The 23,348-nt window shown below is 39.6% G+C and overlaps 1 protein-coding gene across 1 annotated transcript in view; it reads right to left on the bottom strand.

The window, feature by feature from the left end:
• Nucleotides 1-1,259: 1,259 nt before the first annotated feature.
• Nucleotides 1,260-23,348, bottom strand: part of LOC107573273 (protein NLRC5-like) — a 139,759-nt gene continuing 117,670 nt past the window's right edge. The window contains 8 exon segments of the mRNA XM_016259702.1: nucleotides 1,260-1,287; nucleotides 5,493-5,647; nucleotides 5,883-6,044; nucleotides 7,721-7,894; nucleotides 13,495-13,668; nucleotides 13,762-13,935; nucleotides 14,363-14,533; nucleotides 15,321-15,494. Of these exon segments, the coding sequence (XP_016115188.1) occupies nucleotides 1,280-1,287; nucleotides 5,493-5,647; nucleotides 5,883-6,044; nucleotides 7,721-7,894; nucleotides 13,495-13,668; nucleotides 13,762-13,935; nucleotides 14,363-14,533; nucleotides 15,321-15,494 (1,192 nt within the window). The 3' untranslated portion in view covers nucleotides 1,260-1,279.

The following is a 23,348-nucleotide window of genomic DNA, read 5'->3' as shown; positions in this document are numbered from 1 at the left end:
CATGTGGTATTTATGTGCATTTCTTTGTTTATTTTTTTAAATAATAAAAATGGAATGGGATGTTTATATCACATTAGATTGATTCTCTAACAAAACTGAAAAGACGAATAGTGTAACGAAGGACCATGTAAACAATGTTACACTCTTAGGTGGTTATACATATTCCGGTGGCAAGCATTGAGGATTGTCCGGTTAGAACAATCATTTGTGTCTATTTATTAGCAGGAATTTGAGCACATACACCACTCACAGACCTCACTGCAAACTGGAACAGTGTTTAATGTACAGTTGAGTGTATAAGCATTAGTATCTCAGTGTGAAAGTGTATGGGCGTGTGCTTCTAGAAAGAAAGAAATGACAGAAACAAATTACAAATATGCACTGATATGCATCAAAGCAGGCAAAACGAAACACTATCTAAACAAATGTGACCTATATAGCCTACTGACTGGAATTATCTATACGGTTACTGTGGTGTTAGATTAGATGCTATGGAATACACGATAATCACATTGTTTAAAGTGCAAATTACACTTCTATAGTTCACACAAATGATTAAACTAATCTGTACGGTTCGGTTACTATTAAATCACAACCCTGCAGTCTGATCATAAATATCACCTGTTTCCACGACAACAGATCTGTACGTGATTACAGCTCGACTGCAGTTATGCTATATTACAAAATGACAAAGTCTTTTAGCATTCATAGTCTGAAAGTAATTCAATCACAGCTGTCAATTAACACGAGAAGATCATAACAAGAGATCTCTAAGTAATTACTCTATAATGTTTTAGCAATAAAAGGACACTAGCAGATGCTCTTGTAGATGGTTCTTCCTCAGTGTCCTCAAGAAATAGAGTCACTGCTGTGCTTTTTTTGACCGCTGCTGAAGTGTTTGTGCTCCAGGAAAGATCCTCAGCAATGTTCATTCCCAAGAATCTGAAGGCCGGGACCCTCTCAATGCAGACCCTGCTGATGTGCAATGGTGTGAAGTTCGTGTTGTGCTTTCTGAAGTCAATGATGAGCTCTTTGGTTTTAGAAGCATTCAGAGCCAGGTTATTTGCCATGCACCATTCTGTCAGTCTCTGAATTTAATCTCTGTAAGCTGTTTTATCTCCTCCTGAGATGAGTCCAACTACGGTCAACAAATAAGCCAACCAATTACAGTACAAGAGAATATTAAAAATCACTAAACAAAGCATAAGATAGACTATCTGGACTGGTGACTGGTGACTTAAATTGTGGAATCATATTTCAGCTCATCAGCCTCTTCTGCTTACTGTCCTGTAAAAAACACCATGTGTATTAATACTAAACCAACAATAAATAGTTAACATTACTCACATATACAGGTTTCTATTAATGCTGCATTAATTAGTAAATCTGAGCCTCTTCCACATGTATGCATTAGTAATCATTTTAAAATAGTAATATATAACAAATATATAACATTTACATTTGTTAAAGCAATGCTATTTGGGCTGTTTAAATTGGTTATCAAAAAAAAATGCATGTGTGTGTGTATAAACATACTGAATTCATTATTGATGTAGGTTTTGCATAGTTTTTGTATTTATGAGTTGATGTTTAGTAACATCTCACCAAAAACGTCTCAGGTTACTTATGTAACCATGGTTCCCTGAGTAGGGAATGAGACCTAGGGGTCGCTATGGGGAATGCCTCGTCGTGACCCGTGTCTGAAGCATACATTCAAAAAACATCAACAACTCGTTGGCCGGCGACAGCCATAACGTCACTAGCGGTGTAAATAAAATAGGCGCCGGGAGAACACATCATTCACTTCTTCGTCTGAAGCTTGCGTCCGCAGCATGGCAAGAAACCTAGAGGACGCAGTGTCTCGTTCCCTACTCAGGGAACCATGGTTACATAAGTAACCCGAGACATTCCCTTTCCAGGGAACTTTGAACTGCGTCCTCTAGAGGTCGCTATGGGGAACGATATACCCACGCCGCCATGCTGAGGGGAGTGCATGCCAGAAACCTATGGTGAGCACTAAGAACCAACTCTACCATAGCCATGGGAGTTGCCCCTAGGACGTTAAGATGGCTGTCCGTGACATTATCCCCTATGGCCAAAGGCCTAGGCTACATACCCCAAAAAACTTACCTGTTAGGGCCAGACTCCTGGGCCTGGGGTAGAGCTCAAGGCTTGGAATCAGGAATAGATTCCTTTAAGGGGATACGACCAAGAGCCTAGCATCATACTAGTCTTGGACTGTCACACAGGGGCTACCGCATACTCTGCATGAGCTTGCTGAAGGAACTGTCTCAACAGACCCCTAGTAGCAATACCCTGTTAAAGTAGGTATCCAGAGGATACATAGGAGGAGTGGTGCCCAAGGTGGAACCAGGGCTTTAACCAATTCAAGAAAGGGCACCAAGCTGCCGCACGTAACCCTCACCATACAGGATTTTAGAAAGAACGCAAAGTACTAGCGTGAAACTTACCACAGTGTGGATTTTAGAAAGTGTAAAAAGACTTCACGTGCACACTTACCATAACATGGATTTTAAAGATACCGTCCTAAGGGGCCCTCGTGGTACTCTGAAAGAGCAGCCCATAGATGGAAATGATCACCAGAACAAAATGTTCGAGAAGCCATCAGCTCGATCTATGGTAATCTATGGTATGGTAATGCTGGAATGGCTAGCAGCAAGTTACCTAGCTGAGGGATCAACACACCCAGCTCTCAGTTGATAGGGGGCTTGACCTACAGCATGTTCGTTAGAAAGCGTACTGCAAGCTTAGCCAAAAACTCAGCGCACCAGGGAGGCAGAGGAAGGGCCTAGTTCGCCTGATGTTGCCTGTTCCAGGTGCTCTGGGAAAAACAGAGAACTCAACTCTCACGTGAGAGGAGAACTCTGAATTCAGAAAGGAGTAGTGTGCTCATAGGCAACCCTTTGATAAAGGGGAGCACTGCTAAACACTACCACGAGAACAGCCCACGGAGCGAGGAATCCAACTCCTCAGAAAGGAGAGAATTCAAACGCTTGAAAGAAAGCACCATGCTCACAATAACCCTCAATGGTGAGGGTAGCGATGCTTCAAAAGTGTTTCAACAAAGAAACACTGGTTGAGTGGAGCCCAAGACGAGTACCGTGGTCTAAGCCAACTCAGAGAAAGGGAAAGAGGCTAATAACCTGTAACCCTTACCATACAGAATTTCAGAAAGTGCGCAGAGTCTTAGCGTGCACACTTACCACCATGTGGATTTCAGAAAGTGCACAAAGCTTAGCGTGTGCACTTACCATAGCATGGATTTAAGAGCTTCCCAAGCATCTGCTCACAGATACCCGGAAGTACTGAGCCAAACGGGAGAGGCAAGGCTCAAAGATAACCCTCTGAGACGAGGGGAGCACTGCCTGAGACAGCATTTCACAAGAAGGTTCTCGCAAATGCCACCTATATTTCCCGCTCGATGTCTCAGCAAGAGGGGATATCCTGGTGACCAGGAAGCCCCTCAGGGTGACCTAGATACGGTGTACCAGATAGAGCAGCCTGAAAGCATAAGTCCAGCCCGTACGTCCAGGAAATTTTGCAGTGCTGTGCCAGGGGCCTGATGATCAAGAAGGCTCCCGCAGAAGCCTGTAATCTGGTCGCATGATCCAGGAAGCATGAAGCCGGAACCAGGGCTATCATACCGACTGGATACAACATCGACGAGTGAGGTAATCACTGCAAGTCGAGCACCCGGTTTCTGAATCCAGCAGAGGGGGCGCTCAATGAGGACCTACCCTAGAAAAGGACAGAAACACACAGGTCCCGGAAAACACTGCAAAGAAAGCTCACAGATGGAATACACACAACCACCAGTGTATTAAATATATATATTTATTAAAATGGATTGTACTCACCCACCATGGTTCCCGCGCAGGAGCCCCGTTCAAGAAGTGACCCAAAGAAGTCTCTAGTCCGGACCATCAATAAGGTGGTCACTATGAAGCCATAGAACCAACCAAAACATCATAGGTCCAGCATAGGAAACTGTAATGCACCTCGGTCGGGTGGAGAGATGGTGGTTACAGGGGAATTAGGAAGGGGAAGATAAGGGCAGATGTTAAACCCCCCGAAGGAAATGAGTAGTTACTCAAGTATTCACCCACAGATGTCTCTCCGTCACCACCATATCCACCATGGACCTGCCCATAGCAGAGGCGGCCTGCTTAGTAGCATGGAGAGCGAGAGCCGTGATGCAGCGCATCGCCTTTATCCAGGTCTTTCAGCAGGTCAGCCTGATATGCCTGGAGCACCGCCATCGTGTGCAACGAAGCAACTGCCTGACCTGCTGCTGCGTATGCCCTGCCATTCAAGCGAGATGTAATCTGAAGGGGCTTAGATGGCAAGGAGGGAGTTTTAAGAGAAGATGTCTCACCCATAGAGAGATAGCTGGCTAGCGTCTCTTCTACAGGGGGCATCCTCTCATAGCTGCTTTCGCGCATCCCCTCGATGTTGGCATAACTCGTATGCTGGAACCGATGGATGCGTGAGGAAAACGGCCTCTTCCATTCCTTCTCGAGCTCTGTATGGAGATCAGGAAGAAAAGGAAGGCTCACCTGAGCTGGAGGGCTATGGTCAGAAAGATAATGCTCATCGAGACAACCTCGCGACGTCACTTTCATGGCCCAGGAGGATTGGGAAGGCTCAGCCTCTTCGCCGTCCTCAGACATCTCCTGCTCTTCCTAGGCTGAACCCAGCAGGGCACTGGCCCCCGGATCAGACGATGTTAATGAAATAACATCATCCTCCAGCGGCTCACTCTCGTCCACAGCCAACGAGCGTGAGAGAGAAAGCCCCTCTTTAAACTCGTTGGCCAGATCCGCCTGCGATCCCCACAAGCTCATTCTCCTCCATGCCTCAGCAGCGGTGGGTCCTGAACCGTGGGGAGCAGATGGCTGCCCCAGTCTCCTCGAAAAGAGAGGCAAATGAGAGCGGAGCTTTTTCATCGAAAACGCTCACAGTGAACGCAGTTTGCCCCCTCGAGGACATCGCGTGCATGCTCTTCGCCCAAACAAAAGACGCAAAGATCATGTGTGTTATCAGGTGTCAAATAACAACGACACAGATGCACACATCCTCTAAACTTCTTGCTAGTGCTCGCCATAATGAAGGAAGAAAGATCGCTCTTACCATGGAATGCACGCTTCAAACAAAACAGTCAGTGAAGATGAAGAAGAGAATGATGTGTATAGTCGCACCGGTAGTGACGTCATGGCTGTCGCCGGCCAACGAGTTGGTGTTTTTTCAATGTATGCTTCAGACTCGGGTCACGACGAGGCATTCCCCATAGCGACCCCTAGAGGATGCAGTTCAAAGTTCCCTTGAAAGGGAACAACCGTTCTGCTTTGATTTTCATTTTTTTGTGCTGATACTTGCAGTTCATATTTCAATATATAATGAACATATTAGATTTTGCTTACAGACATCACATCATCACACATATTCATTTATCACTGTACTATAGTGAGAACCTTCTGTGGATTCCTCATCTGATGATGATGGCAGGTCTTGTGCTGTTGATTTCACAGGTTCCTGAGCTTTTGACCAGAATGGAAGCCAACCACCGATGAAGTTTAGACCACTTCCAATCAGAGTTCTTCCATCTTCCATCTGTTGACTGTCTAGTCTGTATGGAGGAATCAGAAGAAAAAAATCAATGTTGAGTGAAAACAAGTTGCAAATGAGTAACTATATTTCAATCACTTTCAGTGTGAAGTGTCATTGAAATCCTGTAATCAGATTAGTTACTGAATTTACATAATTTTGCATACATATTTTAAAACCATATTTGGATTTGAAACAAAAATACATTTATGTTCGTCTGGTTGTGTTAGGGTGACTAGGACAAAAAGTTTACTCACCTCAGTTTACAGTTTGTGTTTTGTAGCACTTTAATGAGCTGCTCCTTTGAGTTTCCTATGCTATTTTGACTCAGATTTAGCTCTGTTAAAAACTCCAGTGCTTTCTTTCCAGTCAAAGACTGAGACAAACAAGCAGCATCTGTAATGCCACAGTCATTTAGGCTAGAAAAACAATGACAGACAGACAGAGGAATAAGAACAAAGGTCATTTTTACTTTCACCCAGAGTGTGATATTTACTACTTGTGTATAAAATCACATAAACACTCTTTATATTTTAAAGTGCTATTTATTGCTAAAAGTGACTAAGAAAAAAAAATCCATACCAAGATGAATTTTGACTGGACGTTCAATGATTTTCAATATTTAATTACATTAACAGTTATATTTCTATAATATTGAAGTATTATTATTAATATAAGACCAGTAGCATAGAGACAAGGGGGCCTAGTCCCCCTCAATTACATGTCCGGCCTCAGCAAGGAGACTACCATACCATTTTAATAATTTATTGATAAACTAAAAAGCGATTCAGATGCTTAATCATCATTTTTGCAGTGGATGCGCAATATACATTTCATACGGATTACATAATCTGAGAATATTTGTTTTCTATTTAAATTGGTTCATTATTAAAACATTTTGCGTTCTATAGATGTACTGTATTTCTCATATCTGTGAGGCAACAGAGTTTGGGTTTATTTCTGACGCACTCAAGGTCACAAGAAGCAAGACAGCAGAAATAGTATCCTGTTTGGTTTCATTATTTTACTGCGCACAGCGTTTAGTTGTTACTGTGAATGTAGACAAACAAATGTAGACCCTTAACAGATTTGAACGATGTAATTATTTTTGTCTGTATGACCAAAAATGTCTTTTTTCAGTGCAAGTAATCTCACTGGCGCCTCAATGTTTAGCTTTCATACTCCACACAAACACTTGAAAATGTGCACATTCAAGTAACTTGCCACATAATTTAACTTCGTTATTATGTATTACCTTTACTTGGGCGTGTCTCTGATAAGCATGGCACTTTAAGCTGGCGCACCGCTGGAGTAACTTTGTTTTCGTTTTGCACAAGTTGCAACAGTTTCGTTCCGTGCAACAGAAACACGCGGTTTAGCGGAGCCTTTACTATTAAGGAAACTGGTTAATCGCTGCATCCCTATTTGTGTGTATGAATGTTTTGTGAATGACACCCATTGTTTCTCTGAAAGTAACTTGCAGTTTAATTCCTTAAACATTAAATAGCCAAATCTTCTGGATTTCTGGAGTTTTTGACTAAACAGTGTGAAAATGAGGATGAAAAATTTAAAATTGTTCAAATATTTAAACTTTTTTGGTGCAAAGAAATGTTGCGAACTGTGCAAAGGTAAATATGACCACACATTACTGCATGATAGATGAAAAAATTACCAGCCAGTGACAATTCTTACCAGTCAATTAATAAAAAGACCCATTTATTTTAAATACTGTAAATACAATTGTGTACAATATAAATAAAGGCAACAGTGCAATTTAAAAATCACTAAATGATAGATAATAAAGAAAAATAATAGCACAATTGAAGAGAGAGAAGGTTTTGCAGGTTTTAGAAAATGATATATTTATGTAAAAAAATTATTGGCCAAAATGTACCTGTGTTTGGTACCTGGCGGGTGTTTATTTTAGACTCTGCTTTCATCAGATCACAAAACACATCAACTAGGAGGAATTATTTTCCACAAATATAATGTGAAGTCAGGCTCTTCATACGATATTGAGTAAATGTGTTTTGGTTAAATTGCAATGTTAAAGTTAGTTTAAGCACTTTGATACCTTCAGTTGAATGTTACTCACCTCAATTTCTCCAGCTTACAATGCGAATCCTTCAGTATTTCACACAAGACCTCAGCTCCTTTGTTTTCTATTTTATTCCCACTGAGGTCCAGCTCTCTCAGGTATGAAAGGTTCAAACACAGTACTGGAGTCAGGATGAGACACTGTTTCTTTGTAATACTGCATCTACACAGACTGGAGACAGAAAGAGAAAAGACAATGACTCAGATCCATGTGTGTTAAATGCATCATGACTAAATGCCATACCAGCCAAAACATGAAATCTTAATTACAGAACCATAAAGCAATCCACAACTAGAATTTGATTATACCAATTACAATCCAAGCCTGGAGCATCTTTAGTTGGACAGAAATAGCTAGTGAATTATACATGTAAATTAAGAATAATCATATGTTTGAAAAATTTCAAATGGACTATTTTCACATTCTAAATGTGAAAAAACTAAAACAAAAAAAGTCAAAAAACTCTGTTTAGAGAAAAGTTTACAAGTCAAATAGGAAAGTGACAGCCTATAACAATTGGCCTTTCAGAGATGTTGATAACTGAGAGACTACCCCTTAACTGTCACCCCCCATTTTTTTAAATAGGCATGAACGTGCACTATCCAAACTTAAATTGTTGTAATTTATGAACACTTTGGAATACAGACCTAAGGTTGGTCTCTTTTTAAAGAAGAAAATCAGCAAATTGAAAAATAACAAAAGTGGAATTTTTTCAAAAGATTTAAGTATCAAAAAGTTATAGTAGTTTAAATTCACTGAAAAAGAAAATGCACTATATTAATTTTATTTTATTTTATATATAAAAATTATAATATTTTATATATATAATACATATTTTACATATCAGGTTTTAAATTATAGCCTTATGTCTAAATAAGTTATGTTCCAAATTTGAAGTTGATATGAAAAAAATTTAGGTTCCTGTGAGATTTCTAAATAAGTTATGTTCCAAATTTGAAGTTGATATGAAAAAAATGTAGGTTCCTGTGAGATTTTATTTAGAGCGTTATACCACAAACAGCCACCGGGTGACATCCAAACTCCATTGAATTTTTTGTAATGCATTTTTCTATCTCAAAATAACCACCAAATATGGAATCCTGAGACGCAGACCTTTCCAATGATATGTTTTTGTCAAGATTATAAAAAGTTTTGATTTTAAAAGACCCGTAATTCATTTTGTAATATGACACTTGACACCGCTCACTAAGGGGGAGGAGACCGCCAAAAGATTTTAAAGTACCATTTCCATGGTAACGCAATGTCTGATTTCGAAATGGTTTACACAGGATGAATCTTGGGTTTCTAAGCTTTCAAATGATATATCATTTATGATGATTACTAAAAGATTTGATAGAGAAAAAAGACAAAAAATGCGTGCCAAACGTCCCACAGGTTTAAAGCAGGTGCGGAAATGACCCAAAATGAACAAAAATGCCCCACAAATTCAAGATAAGGGTGCAAAAAATGCACAACTAAACTATTACAGCTGTCACGATTAAAGTGAAATGTGAAAATGAATGAAGAGAGTCAATTTGCCACAGCACATTCAGATCTGTGCACGTTTATGTCTTATGCAATGAGCCTTATAACCAATCAAACACATTTCTGTTTATCTTATGAACACAGTAGCCAATCAGATGTTTAGATTAGTCACCGCTGAAAACACTTTTGTTGATTGTGCATCCCCTTACTGACCAAATGAATTTTGCATGCTTCACTCATAAATTAAAAGATTATTTTGCAGCTTCATTGATTATAAAAGAGGTTTTTGCATAACTTGTGCTAGACTAACATCATGGACCGATATGTTTTGCCTGTGTAGCCAGTTATGACGTGCCGTTTCTCCAAAAGTTTTTATGTACTGTATTCTATTAATCAACATTAATAATAATGTTTTTTGTAATAATATTGCAGCCCTACCTTGTAATGAGTTAATTTTTCCCCCTTTTTATTCCTTTGTATAATTTACATGCAATTTGTAAGTTTTTGTTTTTTGCTTTTAATAACAATTTATAATATTTTGACTGACTGAAGTGATTGGTTCGAGTATTTGGCAAAAAATGGCCCTGGAAATTAATGGAAGAGGTCATTTCTGACCCTGCTTTAAAGAAGTTAAAACCAACCCAGAGATCAACAGGTATGATATCTAGCAGTTATGTCAACTTATATAATGTTATTCATTGTAAAGTAATTGTTTTCAATGGTTCAAAACAACAGTGAAAGACAGTTACCTGCTCAAAAGACATTATTTAGAGATACTCGTCTTTTTAGTTTGTACGCTACTTATTTTAGGAGGGGGTGGGTTTTGACATTTGCTCTGATAAAATGACTGCCTGTAACCACATGTACAGCAGTACTCAACTCAAATCATCATCATAATCCACACTAAAAAGCCAAAGCCCAACTCACGTAATCACCAAAACGTTGGGTCTCATTCACTAATAACTGTGGATTATTTCATATTTGTATGCACAGGAGAACTTCTCATGAAATTTATGCCTAATTCACAATACGTGTAAGCACATGAATTTGTTCTTAACCTCTTTCTAATGTTAGTGATTCTAGAGTATTTTAAATGAGCAACCGTGTGCCTGAGGTTAGTAATTTGCATAAAACAAACCTACACCATCTCCATATATGGGTTTTCCGCACAACATTTCCTTTCCAGCCTTTTGTCACTCAGCAAACATATGACCAGGGCTTAAAGTTCTCCGGCACCGTGCCGGATCTCCAGCGTGCAGCATTTGGCTACAGAAAAAAATAATCCTACATTTAAAAAAAACTTGTTGATATCCCTTTCGATTCCATGAGTTCGCCTACCAATGGTATGAGAGGAGCTCAGCTTTCACTCTCAACCAAACTAACATTACTAGCCAATCAGAATGTTTTGCTCTTATAAACACGAGACGCGCATAATAGTATCCAATTGCAGAGTCGCAGCCCTGATGAATGGAGAAGCGCAATGGTCAAAAGATGTCCGTCTAGCACATATTTACATAGAAAAATGAATTAAAAAGCAGCGGAGCTTGGTAAGCGGCTCAGAGTAATCATGTCATCTCCATAAGAACGATATGATTGCCAGAACAAATTTACCGGGATTTTTGAAAAGGTCCTGTTCACATGTGATCTCTTAACGGTAACTTGCTGGTAATTTACCAGTAAAGACTGTATGTGTGAAAGGGGCTAAACTCTTCCTCTGCATTTGCTGTGAATTTGAATTGCTTAATGTTCATCTGGAGAAACAGTGTGTATTATCTCACTAGATTTGTAACGTAAATCATTTAAACTTTTGCCAACACAGGAGAATACATCAACCTATTTCTAAATATACCATTTACTGTACATCATGATTTCAAAATAAAATAAATCTTCACGTGGCCAAATATTAAAATTTAATGGATTTAAACATGGTTTAATCACGCTGTAAAGTGAAACGTCACCAGGCCGTTGGCGCCCTCTGCAGGTATTTGTTATAATACATATTGTACTTAAGTTGGTTATGTTCATATTATGTATAGGCATGTTACATTATGTATTTTAACAGTGTTGTTCAATAAAACCATGTAATTACAGGTGCATCTCAATAAATTAGAATGTCTTGGAAAAGTTCATTTATTTCATTTATTTTCTTTTAATTGTGATTTTTTGTAATTAAAAGACAAGTATTTTGTCAATGAAAATTTCTTAAAAATAGTATTGAAATATTGCCTCTTTCTAGTGAACGAAGTATCTGTATTTCGTCTCATCTCGTGAGCTAAGTGTGTTGTCACACCGCTAGTGTCGATAAGCGGTGATATAGCTCATAATTTTTCGAGTGTATGATACAGCTTTCATTCTTCAGGTCAACCATATATTCATGAAAACAATAAATTTGAATAAGGAAAGCAATAACTTTGCCATAGTATCCTTTCAAATGTTAACAGTCTGCCCCATCAGCCCCCCCGCCCCCGGACAAAAGTTCAGGCTCCGGATTTTTTTTTGCTTTAACCCTTGTATGACGCTCTCTAAAGACATGTGTGCAGATCCTCGAGCAATGCCAGGTGTGTAATTCTCAAAACCAGTTAACACAATAAACACCTTTTATACAGACCCTAATTATGGACCTCTAATTAGTGAGCTGTATATTCGCATATTTGTTATACATAAGCAGCATCTTACTCTTTCATTGTATATGATGACATGTACTTAACTTGATAATAAGGCCACCCAGAAGTATGTGTTTTTTTGTCCAATTTTTCTACGAATGGTACACATTTTCTGTACTGATGTCATGATTTACATGGTTTACATGTGATACTGAGCTAGACTACAGTGACTAAGTGAAAACTTTTTTTGTTGCAAAAAAATGTTAACTTCATAAGCTAACCTCCAGAAACATGCATATCATAACCCCTTTTAGATTTGAAATACCATTAGTGTTGTAGAAAACATGTAGCTCTGTCAGAATAATCTGTTGTTGTCACTCATGCTATGAGAGTTTTTGTCTTTTCTCACTTTTGTCTCATTTTGCAGCAAAGTGTTTGTCAGATTTCAGTATATGAAACTCTCTACTGAACCATCAGTCCAATAGCTCATAGTACTTTTGAATCTTTCTGCAAATGGGAAAATGCCTGAAGGTGCACTGCTATAAATTATAAAATTGGGCCCTGTTGTCTTTAATAATTAACTTCATTGTAAAATTAAATCACACTGTGACTTCTGTTCAGTATACTGTTACTAACTTCAGATTTTCCAGGTGGCATTGTTTACTGCTCAGCAGACGACCAAGTTTTTCAACTCCAGAGTCTCCTAGTTGATTTCCACTGAGGTCCAGCTCTCTCAGGTGTGATGGGTTTGATTTCAGAGCTGAAGTCAGGATGAGACTCTGTTCCTCTGTAATACTGCATTTAGACAGGCTGAAGACAGAAAGATAAAGAACAATGATTCAGATTCATGTTAAGTTCATGCGTGAAATAAATGCATCATCAGTAAATGCCATACAGTAACTAATATACCAGGAAACCTACAGTAATTGTACGACAATAAAACACACTCTTAAAAGGTTCTTTATTGGAATTGATGGTTCCATGAAGAATCTTTAACATCCATATAGTACCTTTCCACTGCACAAAAGGTTCTTTAGAGTGGAAAACGTTCTTCTGATTTGTTAATGTTCTTCACATGAAGTAATAAAGTGGTTATTTTAAGAACTGTTCACTGTTCTTTTGGGGAACGCAAAATGTTCTTCTATGGCATCACGATGAAAACCCCTTTTGGAACTTTTATTTGTTAAGGGTGCAAGACAGGAGCATAACTAGGATTTGAGAATACTAGTTACTAGAAAACAGAATTCTGGAGCATCTTCACACTTAGACATAATAAATGTAGATTGAGATATAGTATCAACACAGAGCTCATTGGAAAAATATTAAATTGACTATTTTCATGTTGGTTAGGGTTGGGGTTAGAAAAAATTGTACACAACTAAAAATTTAGAAAAGTGTAGTTGACCATCACAAAATTAAAATCTTGTTTAATAAAAATTGATTTAGTGAAAAGAACCATTAGTCCAGTAACAACCATGAATAATCCAGTCATTCATATTACAGTTGTTCTGTTCTCAAATCTGTCTCTTTTTGCAGCAAAGATTTGTCAGTATTTTATAACCACAACGTTTTTCAAATGCTTCAAAGATTAATGCTCTTTCTGCTGATACCATCAGTACATTAGCTTTCAGCATAATAAAGTTTAATCACACTGTAACTGCTATACAGTATAATGTTACTAACTCTAGTTTCTCCAGCTTGCATTGTGGGTTCATCAGTAGATCACTGAGGTTTTTCACTCCAGAGTCTCCTAGTTCATTCCCGCTCAGCTCCAGCTGTCTCAGGTGTGACGCGTTTGATTTCAGAGCTGAAGTCACAGCAGAACAATCTTCAACTTTTATATCACAGCATCTCAACCTGCATTCGGCAAAATGGGAGAAACAAACTCTTTATTCTGTTTCATTTAAACACTGAAACATATGCTTTGCGGTGTATGTGAATGTTTCTCACCTCAATCTCTCCAGTTTACAGCGTGATTCCTTCAGTAAGTCACATAAGTGATTCACTCCTGTGTTTTTTATATGACTCATACTGAGGTCCAGTTCTCTCAGGTGTGATGGGTTTGATTTCAGAGCTGGAGTCAGGATGAGACTCTGTTCCTCTGTAATAGTGCATTTAGACAGGCTGAAGACAGAAAGAGAAAAGATAATGATTCAGATCCATGATGGCCATCTTATTAAAGAACTACAGTAAGCAGTAGCCGTTGTCTGTATTTAATAGTTTGGAACAGTTTTTGAGTTCCGAGGTTGTTGTTTTTTTAAATAAATTCTTTCATGTCTATTGTTACACCAAATGTGAATCTCATAATATACTCATACTGATAGCATACATTTTGTTCTGCATATATTATATTTTATCAAATGTTTTAAATTAAATGCAATTACTAGCTAAACGCCTAATATTAATAGAGACCAAACGGGAAATGCAGTTGCAGTACAGATGCAATGCTACAGTATGAACAAAGTATCTTTGGCAGTGCTGTCTTGAAATTAATAATTTAACAGTATACATTATTCACACTGTAGCTGCTGTACAGTATAATGATACTAACTCTAGTTTCTCCAGCTTGCATTTTTGGTTAATCAGTAGATCACTGAGGTTTTTCACTCCAGAGTCTCCTAGTTTATTCTCACTGAGCTCCAGTTCTCTCAGGTATGATGGGTTTGATTTCAGAGCTGAAGTCACAGCAGAACAACCTTCATCTGTCAAATTACACCTTAACCTATTTTGGGAAAGAGTGAGAGAACAGAAAATAAAACTCTTTATGCTGTCACATCATCTCAATAACAAACACAATAAAAAGATAGAGGAGGAGAGATCATCTTTACTAGGGATGCAGTATCGTTATCAGACTTGATGCTGTGCTTGTATACTCATACTTATTAAAAGGCTCTGATACCAAAAACTGAAACCATGCAGCTCATATACAGTACTGTGTTTGTGTCAAGACAAAGAAACAAACAGAGAGCAGAATGGAGATATCAGAGATTAAGGATGTCTATGAAGTAAATAATAAGTAAATAAAAAATATTTACATAATAATTCACCCCATTTTATTATTTATATTATTATCCGTAATACTGTAAATATGTACACAATCCTTAAATATTTTCTGACTTAACCGAACTACCTTCTTACTTGTTTTTATTTATTTTATTTTATATTATTTGTCTTATTTTTATATTATATGTCTTGTTGTCATATTTATGTTTGTACACCTGAAGCTCCATTACCAAGTAAAATTACTTGTGTGTGTAAGCAAACTTTTAAATGAAGCTCTTTCTGATTCTGAAAAGGTATCAGCAATCATAATGCAAAATCGATTACCAAAATTGAAAGTGTTAGTTTTGTTCTGGTAAAAGTAATATTAGTGCATCCCTAATCTTTGCTTTACCAGATCACAAAATACTCAGGCCTTTATGATAAATGGATAGAGTATAAAGTGCTTTTATTTAAACTTTTGATGTGATTTTTGAGCATTTTGATTCTTGTATGTGAATGTTTCTCACCTCAATCTCTCCAGTTTAAAGTGCGATTCCTTCAGTAAGTCACATAAGTGATTCACTCCTGTGTTTTTTATTTGATTCCCACTGAGGTTCAGTTCTCTCAGGTGTGATGGGTTTGATTTCAGAGCTGGAGTCAGGATGAGACTCTGTTCCTCTGTAATACTGCATTTAGACAGGCTGAAGACAGAAAGAGAAAAGACAATGATTCAGATCTATGATAACTAAAGTTTTAGAGGATTCTGGGGTCTAAATGTAATGTCATTTGAGAGTCACATTTAAAATGCTCTTGAACAGCATTTTGTTTTTCAGAAATATTATGAAACATTCCTTCTATTCTAGATCAGTGGTTCTCAACTAGGGGGCACCATTTAATCTTACATTTTTACATTTAGATATAAATAAAAATATATAACATTAAACTGAGATTATAGTTTTTGTTTTTATTTTCACAACAAAAATACCAGAGGTACACATAAGCTTAGATAGCAGGGCCCAACACTCTCTTGGCCATTCATAATTGTTTTACATTTTGGTGAATTGGTGGTTAATTTGTATGAACTTATTCATTAAACCACTGTGAACATAAGCAAATAATTAACATTAACGGGACAGTTCACCCAAATTGAACATTTTCTGTTAATTTACTTGCCCACAGGCATTCCAAGATGTAGGTTATTTTTTTAGCAGTGTAAAGAAGATTTTTAGCTGAAACCATGGTCCTTGGTGATTCATAAAATGCAAGTCAAGTAGCAGTTGACTTGCATTTTATGAACTTTAACATAAACTTTAAAGCATTTCATGAAGCCCACCCTGACTCAGACCTGACCATAATCTTTCACTGCATGCAGTTGCTGACAAACATGAATAAAGGATGATAATGACCCATATTCAAAAGTGCCCTGTATGGGTCTTTGTCTTATATTTACATCCTATTTATAGTTTCCTATCTGTTGATCACTATGAATTATGTTGTGATGACATTTGGTGTCCTACTTGGAAGCCCCAATCACCTCTAAGTTTCTCAGGAGATGGCGGAAACAGCCCATATAGAAAAATTCCTGAGGGCCAGATCAGGCCCACACCTGACACTTTCATCTGGCCCACATACCGCGTGGAATGATGGCCTTGGGCGGTCCTCTCCTGTTTGCCAGATTTGGGCCACAAGCAAGCCAAAAGAAGGCCCAATATCAGCCATGATTAAACCAAATAAAGCAGAACTGGCCCAAATCTGGGCCACATTGATTTTAATTCTGGCCAAGATCCGGCCCAGATCCAACACCTTGCTCCGGCCCACATACTGTGTAGAATGATGGCATTTGGGTGGTCCACTCCTGTTTGCCTAATTTGGGCCACAAGCAAGCCATAGGAAGGCAGCATGTCAGCCATGACAATAAATAAATAAAATAAAGCAGAACTGGCCCAAATCCTGTCCACATTTATTTTAATTCTTGCCCAGATCCAACACCTTGCAATGGCATTTGGGCAGTCCGGTCCTGTTTGCCAGATTTGGGCCTCAAGCAAACCTTAACATTGCCGCATGTAAGCCAACCAAATAAACCAAAACTGGCCCTAATGTGGGCCACAGTTGATTTTTATTCAAACCCTGGTCTTCCCCAAATTCCTCATGTGGCCCACATGCTGCATGGAATGGTGGCATCTTGGCAGTGGTCCACAAGCAGGCCACTGCACAGCCACATTTTAGATAATAATGCACCAAATAAACCAAAAATAGACATTATCTGGGCCACAATATGCCTTAAGTGAGTTATGCATCAACAATACTCGACATATTGTAAAGATAAATTAAAAAATGTCCTCCTTAAATGTTAAAATAAGTTCCAGAAATGTGTCCTACTTGGAAAAATCATCCCTACCCAAGGTTTGCACAAGCAGCAATTCAAATAATACAGATAAATATTCAAAGACACATTCAAATACTTAAACAGTTCTTCACACGTTTGAACCTAAATGCTTCTCACTCAGACTCTACCTACACAAGTCTGTAAGTGTCAGGCTACGCTGTGTTAAAGAATGCACAATGAAGATGAAAGGTTATATATCATAGGTCTTTAATCCAACAAGGGTAAATCCAAACACAAAGTAGCACAGCAACATTTAAGACATGTAGACGTAAGACCAGACAAACTCAAAGTGAACATACAGGAAGTTAAAGGGATAGTTCACCCAAAAATGAAAATTCTGTCGTTAATTACTCACCTTCATGTTCTTCCAAACCCATAAGACCTCCGTTCATCTTGGGAACACAAATTAAGATATTTATGATGCATCCCAAGAGCTCTCTGAGAATATCCACTGAACGTAAACGGCGTACACTGTTCTGTGTCAGCTGTGCCACGTGGATATGTTGTTTTCGTGACTCAGAAGCATACGCCGTTTATGTTCAGTGGATATTCTCTTTAATTCTGGCCAAGATCCGGCCCAGATCCAACACCTTGCTCCGGCCCACATACTGTGTAGAATGATGGCATTTGGGTGGTCCACTCCTGTTTGCCTAATTTGGGCCACAAGCAAGCCATAGGAAGGCAGCATGTCAGCCATGACAATAAATAAATAAAATAAAGCAGAACTGGCCCAAATCCTGTCCACATTTATTTTAATTCTTGCCCAGATCCAACACCTTGCAATGGCATTTGGGCAGTCCGGTCCTGTTTGCCAGATTTGGGCCTCAAGCAAACCTTAACATTGCCGCATGTAAGCCAACCAAATAAACCAAAACTGGCCCTAATGTGGGCCACAGTTGATTTTTATTCAAACCCTGGTCTTCCCCAAATTCCTCATGTGGCCCACATGCTGCATGGAATGGTGGCATCTTGGCAGTGGTCCACAAGCAGGCCACTGCACAGCCACATTTTAGATAATAATGCACCAAATAAACCAAAAATAGACATTATCTGGGCCACAATATGCCTTAAGTGAGTTATGCATCAACAATACTCGACATATTGTAAAGATAAATTAAAAAATGTCCTCCTTAAATGTTAAAATAAGTTCCAGAAATGTGTCCTACTTGGAAAAATCATCCCTACCCAAGTTTTGCACAAGCAGCAATTCAAATATTACAGATAAATATTCAAAGACACATTCAAATACTTAAACAGTTCTTCACACGTTTGAACCTAAATGCTTCTCACTCAGACTCTACCTACACAAGTCTGTAAGTGTCAGGCTACGCTGTGTTAAAGAATGCACAATGAAGATGAAAGGTTATATATCATAGGTCTTTAATCCAACAAGGGTAAATCCAAACACAAAGTAGCACAGCAACATTTAAGACATGTAGACGTAAGACCAGACAAACTCAAAGTGAACATACAGGAAGTTAAAGGGATAGTTCACCCAAAAATGAAAATTCTGTCGTTAATTACTCACCTTCATGTTCTTCCAAACCCATAAGACCTCCGTTCATCTTGGGAACACAAATTAAGATATTTATGATGCATCCCAAGAGCTCTCTGAGAATATCCACTGAACGTAAACGGCGTACACTGTTCTGTGTCAGCTGTGCCACGTGGATATGTTGTTTTCGTGACTCAGAAGCATACGCCGTTTATGTTCAGTGGATATTCTCCAAAATGGCGCTAGAGTGATGCAGAGGAGACGAATTGTTGAATAAAGTCATTAGTTTTTTCTTTTGTGCAAAAAAAGTATTCTTGTAGCTTCGTAAAAGTACGGTTGAACCCCTGATGTCACATGCATTATTTTACCGATCTCCTTGCTATGTTTCTGGACCTTGATCGTGTAAGGATCGTGTATGCATCTGTGGAGTGTGCGTTATGGGAAACAATGTGCTCAGTAATTAAAGAGGCAGGGCGGCGTTTCTGTTATTTGGTTTGTGACATCCTTTACGGGAAACGCCAGTGCAAGGCTGCTCACAGCACTTGGTCACGCGTCGCACCAGAACCGTTTTCAGAACCGAAACTTAGAAATTGCTCACGGTTCCGGTTCTTTTAAAAAAACAGAACCGGTTCTGAATAAGAACCCTTGTTCCTAACCCTAGTGGAGAGCCTCGCTGGGCGTGAATATATTTAAATATTCTGTGGAGAGAGGCTTGCGAGTTTTCTCTCCCAGGGCTTTCAGCACCTAGAGTGGTTATGGGAAATATCTTTTTGCTCTGGAATATGGCGGTCTGAGGGCAGCTATGTTATAGCCTAGATTTTAATAACTAGGTTGGGTTCCCCTTGGCACAAGTTCTCAAGTAAGTGCTGAAGTCTTTGTTTAGGAATCTGCTATTCGAGGATAGCTGTGTTCCAGCGCGGAGACCGATTCCCTTTTAGGGTTTTGTAGATTGTGGTCTCTGTGAGCCCCTTGCCTGAACTGTGCTGTCTCCCCTTCGGGGTTTTAAACCCACTTCCCACTTCCGTGGCCTGGGCAATCTTCAGCCTTATCTGAGAGAACTGCTATTCGAGGATAGCTGTGTCCAGCCCTCAAGTGCTATGCCTACTGCTTACATCAGGCTTGATCTTGGACTATGTTTGTGTTCGCTCTTTAGAGAATCATTTACTGATGGTCTGGATCCTCCCTCTTGTGAGATCTTGGTCAATAGTAGGGCTGTAACGATTACCTGTTTGACGATAAATCGTGATAAAATACCCCACGGTTAGTATTACCATTTCATATTTTAATTATCACTATAACCGTATTCGATTACCGCAATTTGAACAACTGAGGATAAATAAATACTGTACTGCACAGGGCTCCAGAGTGCGACCAAATGGGTGCATTTTGCTTTCTGCCCGTGCGACTAAATTTTGTGTGCAGTCGCACTGGCGTGACCACCGCATTTTTTAACTCATAAGCGCTGAATTTCTGTTGCATATGAGAAACATCAAAAGGCAAACAAAACCGTGCTGCTTGTTTGAACTGCGCAGCGCTTATGGAGTGTAGAGCCTGGTTTATACTCGCCGCATGCAGCAAGCGAATATTGAGGAAACAATGGATGAATTTCTTTTTGTTTTCATTTTGAAAAGCTTATCTTTGCTGTTTACCTCACGTTATGCTATGGAGGCTCTCTTTTTTATTTATTTGATTCCTCAGTGTTTGCTAAATATTCTGTAATTTATTAGTCGGTATATAATACAGCATGTGGTGTATGCCATGCCTCGTCTTATTCATTTTTGTTAATAAACCTTTTGTAAGCTAGTTTGTCATTGTATCGTACTGTATTGTTGTTATGCTTTTTAATTAAGAATAACAATGAATCCATCTTTTGTTTTAGTCTTAAAAAATGAAATATGTATGTGTAAATATGTATATAGATGCATGTAAGCAAATGAGACAATTATTTTTTCTTATAAAACGTGACACCAAGATCGCAAATTCGAAAATGAAAGCACCCGGCTTATAACACAGCAAAAGAGAAGCTCCCTGTTCACAAAATTCAAATCACAAATAATACTGATGAAAAAGAAGGGGTTGAATGTTAACCACTTTTGTTTTCATTGGTGCTTTGTTAGCCTACTGTGGGACTGACACGGATTGGGGACCTCCTTAACCCCTTACCTGTCACCCCCCATTTTCAGCATGGAGACACAAATGACATACCCAAAATAAAAAGGTTGCTGCTCATGAGTCTTTCTTACTAGATACATAAATCAACATACAGGTGCATCTCAATAAATTAGAATGTCGTGGAAAAGTTCATTTATCTCAGTAATTCAACTCAAATTGTGAAACTCGTGTATTATGAAGTGCTCTAAAATTTCCTGGTAGATGGCTGCGTTGACTGTGGACTTCAGAAAACACAGCCTCAGATAGCTGTATTCAGGTAAGCCCAACCCGCCATACCAATGGCTGGAATATAACCACCCTCAGATGGCTATACTAAGGAGGTACCAAATCCGCGTCAGAGCCCAGATAGCCTTCCTGCATAGCCCTCCTATGGAGTGGTCCCTTTTCCTACAGCCTAGCTATCTGAGGATATCTATGTGCTAGCTCAGTGATCGCTCCCCTGCTTAGGGTTTTAAGTAGCAGTCTTTTGAGCCCTTACCTGGACAGTGCTGTCTCCCCTTCTGGGTCGTAAGTAGACAGCCCACTCTTTGTGGTCTGGGCATCCTCATAGGAGGGTTTACCTGGTTATTTAGTAGCTGTGCGGGACTAGGTGTTGATAGCTCGGTGTTTGCTCCCCTTCTTAAGGTGTTTAAGTAGCAATCTCCTTGAGCCCTTACTTAGGCAGTGCTGTCTCCCCTGCTAGGGTTGCAAGTAGACAGCCCACTCTTTGTGGTCTGGGTAGTTCCAGTCGGTTCCCTTTCTGGTAGCCCTTCCTAGGTGCATAGCTATCTGAGGATTTCTGTGTGCTAGCTCAGTGTCTGCTCCCCTTTTTAGGGTCTTTAAGTAGCGGTCTCTTTGAGCCCTCACCTAGACAGTTACTACCCTATCTCCCCTGCTAGGGTAGTAAGTAGATAGCCCACTCTCTGTGGCCTGGGCAGCTCTGTAGGAAGGCTATCTTGGCTATGTTATTCTGGTCCACAAGCCTACATAAGACCTTAGGGACATAGCTATCTGAGGATAGCCGTGTTCTAGCTCAGCAGCTACTCTCTTTAGATTGGATTTAAGTAGCATCTTTTGAGCTCCTTTAGAGGCTTTCTAGTTCGCCTCCTCAGTGGTCTTGTGTATCCAGGCTAGTTCTGCTCACATAGCATAGCTATCTGAGGATAGCTGTGCTCTTAACTTGGATGTTCCCCTTGATCTAGTCGGGTTCCACCGTTTCTGCCAAGTTTGCGTGAGCGGCCCGTGGCATCAGTGACATGGCCCCTTTCTGAGGAAAGGCTTTGTTTATGTTTGTCGCTTCCTTGGTGCTTTCCCACCAGGTGGACAGGCATGCGCCTCGGCACGGCGTTGAGTTCCCTAGAAGGGGAACGTCTCGGGTTACGCATGTAACCATGGTTCCCCGAGAGGGAACGAGATGCTGCACCCCTTTGCCATGCCTTCAGCCTGCCTGTCTACGTCTCCTTCAGACAGCTAAAGTGGATGATGTATTCCCCTGTGCCCTTTTATACTTCCGGGCATCCCGCCTATGACGTCATGGGCCAGGTGGGCCAATAGATTGGCGTTGTTTCACACGTATTAATAACATAATGTGATCTGTTTGCTGCTTTTGATAGGGTGAACCACCAGATTCTCCTGTCAACCCTATTGGAAAATGACATCTCAGGAACCCGCACTCCAGTGGTTTGAGTCTTACCTCTCATATAGGTCCTTCAAGGTGTCTTGGAGAGGTGAGGTGTCCAAGTCGCAACATCTAGCTACTGGGGTGCCTCAGGGCTCAGTTCTTGGACTACTTCTCTTCTCTGTCTATGTGGCATCACTAGGTTTTGTCATTCAGAAACACGGCTTTTCATATCACTGCTATGCTGATGACACTCAACTACCTCTCATTCCATCCTGATGATCTGACGATAGTTGCTCGCATCTCTGCATGTATAACAGACATTTCTTGTTGGATGATGGACCATCACCTTCAGTTCAACCTGGCTAAGACAGAACTGCTTGTGGTTTCAACAAACCCATCACTTTATCAAAATTTCCCCATCCAGTTAGGCTCATCAACCATAACTCCTTCAAAAACAGCTAGAAACCTTGGAGTTGTGATTGATGATAAGCTGAATTTCTCAGACCACATTGCTAAAACTGCCTGGTCCGGCATATTTGCTTTATACAACATTAGGAAGATCAGGCCCTTTCTTTCAGAACATGCAACACAACCCCTTGTTCAAGCTCTTGTTCTGTCCAGGCTGGACTATTGCAATGCTCTCTTGGCTGGTCTTCCAGTCAGTTCTATCAACACTCTACAATTAATCCAAAATGCCGCTGCAAGATTAATTTTTAATGAGCCGAAAAGACCGCACATCACACCTCTGCTCATCAATTTGCACTGGCTACCAATATCTGCTCGCATAAAATTCAAGGCATTGATGTTTGCCTACAAAACCATCACTGGCTCTGCACCCCTTTACCTAAATTCATTACTTCAGAGTTATGTGCCCTCTAGAAGCTTGCGTTCTGCAAGTGAAC

This window comes from Sinocyclocheilus grahami, unplaced genomic scaffold, assembly GCF_001515645.1.
Source record: "Sinocyclocheilus grahami isolate Dianchi unplaced genomic scaffold, SAMN03320097.WGS_v1.1 scaffold1909.1, whole genome shotgun sequence".
NCBI classification, from domain to species: Eukaryota; Metazoa; Chordata; class Actinopteri; order Cypriniformes; family Cyprinidae; genus Sinocyclocheilus; species Sinocyclocheilus grahami.
Note: the sequence above shows the minus strand (reverse complement) of the source record. Positions and strands in the feature narration are given on the sequence as shown.